The sequence below is a fragment of the Myotis brandtii genome, unplaced genomic scaffold (assembly GCF_000412655.1).
Source record: "Myotis brandtii unplaced genomic scaffold, ASM41265v1 scaffold115, whole genome shotgun sequence".
NCBI lineage: Eukaryota > Metazoa > Chordata > Mammalia > Chiroptera > Vespertilionidae > Myotis > Myotis brandtii.
In genome coordinates this window covers 18,615,350-18,623,651 of record NW_005353967.1, presented here as the reverse complement: position 1 = coordinate 18,623,651, position 8,302 = coordinate 18,615,350, and the positions used below count along the sequence as shown (strand labels likewise).

Here is an 8,302-nt window from a genome sequence, read left to right as displayed (position 1 = left end):
GTGTGCTCCGGCCTGGGGGCCCGCCCACGCCTCTGCGCCCCCCCCTCCCTTCCTTTCTCCCTCCGAGCGCGGGGCGGCCTGGTGTCCTCGGGCCCCAACTGGGTTCCAGCTGACCCCGAATTTAGGCGCGTGTGTGTTGACACAATATCATACTCGGCTCAGGTGGGCCGCCGAGTGAGTAGACACTTGCGCAGCCTGCACGGGGGCCGCCCGGGAGTCTGGTTGTGGGTGTGTTTTGAACTTGGGGGCCAGTCGGTACCCAGGCTTCCTGCGGAAGCCGAACCCGGTCAGCCCTGTGGCCGAAGCGCAGTGGGCAGTGCAGGCCCGCGCGCCCCTGCCCCTGCGAAGGGTTCCGGTTCGGTGGCCACACAGTGTCAGCCCTGAGGACACCCTGGTCCCGGAACACAGTGGGCACCGCTGGGCTGCATGTGAGTTTTAGGAACGGGTGTCATTGTTACTCCACTGAGAGAACACCGGGGAATCTTCTCGAAGGTGAGGACAAAAGGCATGCTTTTCCGGGGTAAAGAAAAACAATATATGTATGTCACCTTGGGAATTTTAATCGTAGGTAAAATTTGGTTGGTGGGTTCACAGAATAGTTCACCTCTACATTTTCTAAAGAGTATTTTTGATATGTTAAAATATTAAAGAATGCTCATCTGGAATTTTATATAAAAATGGAACATTTCTATGTTTTAGAGCTCAGCCTAGAATTTAGGAGCATAATAACCACATTTCTAAAACATCGGTAGGTAAAAGAAAAATACTTCTCCTTATTTTAAAAATTTTATATTCTCTCTTTTCCTAGGCTAGTACAGTTTTTTTTTTAAAATTTGAAATCATAGATACTGTAATCTCAAGTCACATTTAAGAGATCAGTACAAACCACAGATTGCTTCACCAGGGAACATGGAAGGTTGTTTACAAGGATGCTAATTTTTACAGCTTTTTTTATGCTGCTATAAAGCATAACTTTATGATATAGGAATGCAATAAAAGATGCTAAATGGAATCTTCAAAAATAGTATTTCTCAAAAGCAAGGGAAATGGGATCTTTCATTTGAAAAAAAATGAGCCAACTTAGAACACTGATGAAAAGTTACAAATCAACTGAAGTGATAGATGCTTTCAAAAATACTTATATTTCATAATATAGTGGTTAGTTATCAGTATTAGAATGAAAAAGTACACAGTTTTTCACTTGACCTGACTCTGGAATAATATTTGTTTCTATGGCAATAGATTTTTGTATTAAGAATGCTGAACAGTTTAATGTCATATGTACTAATAGCATAAGGGAAGGCAACCTGGCCTAAATTGTTACAGCTGACAGCAATGGTAAAAAACAGAGAATAGGAATCTCATTCACAAGCCTGAACAATTTCAGCAGTTTGAGGAAGAAAAAAAAAAACACTTAACAGAATAATACTTCATATTATTTTTTGCTACTTATCAGCAGCAATTCTGATCCAAAACTGTTAAAGTTATAATAAGAAGCAATTACAGTCAGTAAGGGAATAAAGACAGTAATGATGAATAATATCAGAACACAAGGTAGATAAGTCAACATGGTAGGTGTCCTACCTCTAATGAATTGTACTTTTTGCTAAGTAGCCTGTTTGGCATTGAAGACCGTCACCAATGCTAAGTAGAAGAAGTCAAAGTCTATTATGATGTAGCTGTATGATTGATTTATTTGAATACATATATTCATCCTTGTATCTTTATGTTCTCCTTAATATTGGCACTAAATATCACACATGGCATTAAGTGGTGGCATTTAATAATGTTGCACTTAGTTTACCTTTTGTTGATGGTGGGAGAAATAGGATATAGGAATTCAACCTGCTAAAGATGAGGTTAGGTATTGAATACAAAATGGGACACAGAGCAATTTCAGTAAATCAAGGTAGATGTGAATGGAGAACACAGAAGAAATTCTAACTTTGGGGCAATTGATGTTTAAAGCCCTCAATGACTGCTTCCCCTGAAAATGAAAATGTTTTTAATTTGTGTTGTGCAGTTTACATTTTAATTTTTTAGAATAAAGAAAAAACTTAGCCCACGAAGATGTCTTCTAGTAATGGCAGTAGTTAACCTGTCAGTTGAAAGAATGTAACCTTCCTTTTCTCCTTTTCATGACATAAAGGTAATCTCATCTGAGGGCATTTATGTGAAGAAATAACAGCATGGCATGGTGAAACGACTGGCTCATTAATCCTGGCATCTACTTCCTACAGGGTTCCTTGATTAGTTAGATTCATTCATCGGGCATTTCGGAGTTTTTGATTTGTCACCATTGGATAGGTTCACCGAGTTCAGGCTAAATTGAGCCAGAAGCAATGTTTATTAGTAATTTTGTAGTACAGGCTATCCTAATAATTCAGCCCAAATATCTCATCTGAAAAATATCCATTCACCCTCGCTTCTAATGTGGGTTGCAGCTGTGTTCATAGGGAATTGAAAGAACACAAGTGATTGGGCATGTATTTTCTAAATTATTAATATGATGGCTAATAGCTATAAACCCATCTTCATATCCAATGCAGAAATTATGATTCATTTTAAAAATGAAAGCAGCAACAAAGGGGGGTCACCCCCTGCCTGGCTCTCTGCTAACTCTTATCGGTGCAGAGCCTTGGCCTATTTATATGTGGTCATTACAGAGAGAAACAGGACAATGCCTTTTGTTTTTCCTCATGCATGCTCTACCAAAACACGGCATGGATTTTATCACACTTACTAGAAAATGCTTTTAAGGAATTTCAGGCATGAGCTACACAAGAGAGGGCCCTCTTTTGATTTTGACAATGCCATAAGAATGTAAGCAGGCATAATTACTTGTGCAGTTAAACTGCATCTTCCATCCACATGATCAAATATCGCATACTAGAGGCCTGGTGCATGAAATTTGTGCACAGGTAGGGTCCCTAGACCTGGCCGGTGATCAAGGCGGATCAGGGCCTTCCTTCCCTGGCTGCTGGCTGCCTGCCACTGGCCAGGGCCTTCCTTTGTTCCGCGCCGCCCCCTGGTTGTCAGTGCACATCATAGCAAGCGATCGAACTCCTGAGGGGACACTGGAAGAATTTATAGGGGGATCTCTTAATATTGCTTCTGTATAATATTAAATAGTCACAACTCAGGATAAGCTGTTTCTCATTTTTATGTCCTCCACATGTTAGAAACCTACTCTGTCAATCATAGAATCATAAAATCTTAGCATTTGAAACTATCTTTGAAATCACCTAGTTCAAATTCCCTGTCCCTTTTTTTTCTTGCTAAGTGGACTTGAAGATTCTGATTGAACACAAGACAAATCTCTGTTATTGGCCCAACTACCAGAAAGTCCTTTCTTTTATTGAGCCTAGTCTGCTTCCTGCTCTTCCTTCTATAGTCTTACATCATTAGGGGGTTTTCGTCACATCTCTTACTACTGAAATAATTTTTCTTTTTTGTCTTTATTCATATTTATATCAGTTATTATAATACTAGCCTATGCTATGATACCAGATAAACCTCATATCTCTGGCTTAACATAATCAAGGTTTATTTCTTGCTCATAGAAATTCCACTGTGAGTGAAGTGATTCTCCAGGACAGCTTCCCTTCATGCAGTGACTTAGTGATATAAACTGTTTTCATTTTGTGGCTCGACCACCTCAATATAGGGTTTTCATTGTCTTTGAGGAAGGAAAAGAAAGAGCTGAATGGTTATGAATTGGCTCTAATGCTTTGACCCAGAAATTTCAATGGTCCAATAAGCAAAAACTAGGCTTTCCCCAATTGCAAGAGGGCTGGCAAATGTAGGGGAGAACATGGATATTCAGTCAGTAGAAAATATCTCTGCCACAATTTTATTTTCTCTTCAATAAATACTATTAGTTCCCTTATTTACCATGTTTTTTATACTTATAAGTCAACAACTTTTTTTGTGTGTATGGTGGAGTTCCAGAGAAGTAGATTACATCCAAGCTCTTGGGAAGCCTACCATATAATTGGGGAGACAAAACAAGTGTATTTTAAAAAGAAAACTACATAAGGCAGCTTTTAATGGTTTGATCAAATGCTGAGTATTCCGATCCATATCATAAATGCAGTGGGAATTCAAAGAAACATCATTGGGGATAGAATTCCTGAGCAAGGCTTCCGGAAGGAACTGGACCTTACAAGATAGCAATGTCACCCTTTAGGATTTTCTTCTCCATTTTATTAGAATTCTTTTGATCTTTTCTTCTTATTTTCAAATCGATAAAGTATATTTGGTGTGTTTATGGCATTACTAAATTATCCACTATCCTCTTAAATTTGGAGCCATTGATCCAATTCAGGTCTCCAGTGAGCAGGACAAGCCATTCTGGACCATTTGCCATACGTTAATAGTCATTCATAATCTGGGTAGTGTTATAGGATCATGGATATTCCCCAAATGGATAAATTGTAGCAACATAATTCCCCAACATCTAGCATGGACTCTGTCATATAGTAGATGCTCAATAGATGTTTATTAAGTTGAATTTAGGTCAGATGTGTGGGTGTTAAAGCTCCTAGCTTATTGTATTTGCTACTTGTCTGTTATCATATGTGGGGAGAAGTTATCAATTTTAAAGTATATTATAGGGCTTACATGAATAATAAGGTGAAAAATACACAAATCACTCCTGACAACAAGCAAACTAGTATTTTTATTCTCATAAAAAGAGACCATCCTCATCCTATGGTGAGCACAGTGCTCACTTGGGGAGTAAACTGTCACCCATGGGAGGCTAATTACCTTTCCCAAAGAACTGGGGTACCATGTAGTGTCTTCAAAAAGGTAATTTAGTAAATTATGCCCTGGTGTCTTGGGAAAGTTAATATGCCACTCTTAGAAACTCCAGTGACTGGATTGTTTCCCACAATAGAGGGAGGAGCACATGATTGCCAGGAAACCAGCCATCTTAGATTTCCCTATTGGTAGGCATAAGAGCTTCATTTTCATTTAAACCCAGTGGCTTCCTGAGCAATGGTTGTATGTCATGAGGCATTTAAGATTTGAAGAGTTATGATGATAATTTTCTCCTTAGGCAGAGCTCCAAAGCAGGATCTTAAGGTTCTGGTTGGGATGGCCTTGGGCATAGATTAGGAGATTGCTGCTTTCAGGGAAATAGGTATTTTTCTTTTTTGTTGTAGAACATTCCTTACCCTGTCCCTATTCTGCTATAGCTGGGGACCATGAAGAAATGCAGCATGGTTTGGAAAACATAATAACCCTTGGTCAGTCATCATCTGACTGTATTACTTTGATCCAGTCATTTAGCAGCTGTGAGCTTCTATTTCCTCATATAATATTTAAAGTTTTTTCTCAGTGCTAACAATTTCTGATAATGTTACAATTTTATATGGCTGACTAGCATGGGACAAGTCAATTTAAAAAATGCCTGTTAATCAGATGCATGGGCTGGTCTTTGTCTAATCTGTTTCTTTTAAAGATAATTGTTCTTTTATCTGATTTTGAGTCAAGCCAGCATTGTATTAAGGTGCTCAAGAGGTAAGCACAAAACACCAGTGCTCTGCTCAAGAGTTGCTGCCACTGACAACAACTATAACTTCCTTGTAATAGGACACAGGGAAGGATTTGGGGCTGTATTGAATTTATTTTCCAGAATAGGAAAGAAAGATTGGAAAATGCAATAATTTAACTTTCCATAAACAAATATGGTTGTGCAAAGGAATTCTTATCCCTCTCCTTAAATCTTTAGTGACATGGGGTTTATCTATCATCCAGTAAAGTATGGTTATCCCATGGATTTGACTGGAAAGGAGAAATCAGAGAGAAAACAGATAACCTAGACGTATTCCCCGGTAGGAAAAACTCAGTAAATTTTGGTTGAATTGATTGGATTCAAATAGTACTAGGAGTTACGTGTATAAAGTTAGCAAGGTAACTGGAAAACTAGTGTGGGCAGTATTAGCAAATTTATTCAGTTGCCAAGGCAACGCCAGGTGTTTATGACTACATGAGAGAATGAAGAGAGCAGGGCGGGCAGCCTAGTGTGTGTTCAGGTGAGCTCGTGTGCACAGACCAGGAAGCATCACTGCTCATAACCTCTTTTTTATGTTTGGATGAAGGCAGATAGTTCAAGCCCAGGGGAAACTATTGAAGTATGTGAAGTTTTCAGCTTTCTTCCCTCCCCTGACATTTTTAGAGTCAAGACCTTCTCTTTCAAATCCTTTTACCCAACCAAAATAGGAAATTAACTGGTATCATTTACAGTTTGACTGAATAGATTTAAAGCAATATGCTAACTCATCTATTTAAAATCCTTTAATTTTAGTGTAGAAAGATTGTATCTGAATCTGTTTTAAAAAACTTAAACATTAGGAGACAAGTAAGAATGATGTTGGAGATAGAGTGTTTTCAAAGGGGCACTCTGAAATTTAAGGAAATTATATCACAGTTGATACTGGCCTTCCAAATAAATATACTTCAGTTATTTAGGATGCTCTAAGAGTTGGAGAAAGAGGAGTAAAGAAAAATATTCATTTGGTAGGTGGGAACACAGGTGCTTTTTAATTTTCTTCAAATGGTATATATATATTCTTTTGTTTGTTGAACATATTTCACAATAACAAAGTACCAGTTGTAATTTCTTCCCTTCTTCAGTGTTCAACTTCAAACATCAGCTTTTTTTAGAGTAACCAAGATTTTACATTTTCCCTTGGAGATTAATTGCCTAAATACTTCTGAGTACACAGAGGCCCCTTCTGTATTGTTGGATTCTCCGAGGCAAAACCCTGGGTTCCAGTTACTTCGGCCTTTAATTGCCTCCTGGCTTTAAAGTAGTCCTCTCCTCCCATTGCAACCTCACCTCTTTTTCTTCCCTATCTTTATTCCTCTTCTTTGAAGTTCCAGAGTCCTTCCCTTTGGTAATTCCATTGTTTCCTCTAGACAGGCAATCCTCATCCTCCTGGCCCCACATTTCTGCTGCCTCAAGAATACTTGGAGTTGGGGTCAGGGCTGGGGAGAAGCAACAGCTGGACAAGTTGCCCATGCATCCCTCAGGTAATTGGAGGGGAGGTGTGGAAGAGGAATAATGGAGGCTTTTTGGGTATTATACCAGAAGGTATGACCTGGAGCATAGGAGTAGGTTGAGACAATGAAACCTGAGTTTGGGAAGAATCAGATCCAGGACTTTTGTCTATTAACTTGTGTGTATTGAGGATTAGTTTAGCTATTTCCTAGCCTGGATGCATGTATCTGACATTTATTAGATGGCAAAAAATATTTGTTGAATAAATTATACTGAGGTGGTAATGAGGAGAAAGTACAACATTGACTTTGCTTTTAGGTACCAGAAAAGTGAGAGAGTACAATATTTGCAGTGTAAAAGTAAAAAAAAAAAAAATCCTATTGATATGAGTTACTTATCTAATTGTCATGAAACACTGAAGCAATTATATGTAAAATAAAATACTTTCATATGAACTTTGAATTCTCTTTTGTAACAGTAGTACATTCAATATATTAGGTGTTAGGTAGGATGTATCAAGATAGGAAGGAAGATTACTGGTCAGCTACTCTTGTTATTGCTGGTTAAATTATTCACACAAATTATGGACCAAATGATCATTTAACATCAGCTTAGATATCTTCAAGAAATAGGAAGCATACCACCTTATAAAGTATTCCATTTCTTTTAAAACATTATTGTATCAAACTGAAACCATCCCCCCTCTGGCTTATCCTTGATGTCCCACAAAACAAGTCTGCATCCTTTATTACTTGACAGTTCTTCACATGTTTAAAACAACTTTTCTATTCTTCTTTCTTTCCTAAAATCTATGAAAAGATAAGGGACTGTGGTCAGAGGTTTTAGGGTTTCCCAAGTTATCAAAAACTTGTTTAGTTTTCTTTATTAAATAGAATATAGATTTTATTTGTAAAGAATATCAGGGGGTGTTTACTCCTTTTTCTATCCCAGATATTTAAAGCATGTTATTTTGAAAAATCAATATTTCTCAGTCTGTAAGGGTGGGTTTTGGGAATCTCATTTTGAAGTTTGAGAACCACTGTTTTAGTCACTGAAGCTGTCCAGGTGAATTAAGTGAATTGATGCTAATCTCAGGATGCATTGCACATAAAAAGCAATGTTGAGCCTTCCTAGCCTCTCAGGGAACAGCCTTGAAATAATCTGAAGTCTTACTGGATGAATATTAACATCGACACCCATTAGCTCTCTTATTCTCATTTATAAGTTCTTTATTTCCCCCCTTTCTCTCAGTCATGGATTACTCAATTCTAGTTACATCTTCCTCCCACAGCA

At 38.1% G+C, this 8,302-nt stretch overlaps 1 protein-coding gene across 1 annotated transcript in view; it reads left to right on the top strand.

Annotated features, from left to right (window-relative positions):
- OTP (orthopedia homeobox) overlaps positions 1-5,828 on the top strand; it is a 16,136-nt gene extending 10,308 nt beyond the window's left edge. The window contains exon 4 of the mRNA XM_014550615.1: positions 5,738-5,828. Within this exon, the coding sequence (XP_014406101.1) occupies positions 5,738-5,828 (91 nt within the window). The remainder of the gene's footprint in view (positions 1-5,737) is intronic.
- Positions 5,829-8,302: the final 2,474 nt, after the last annotated feature.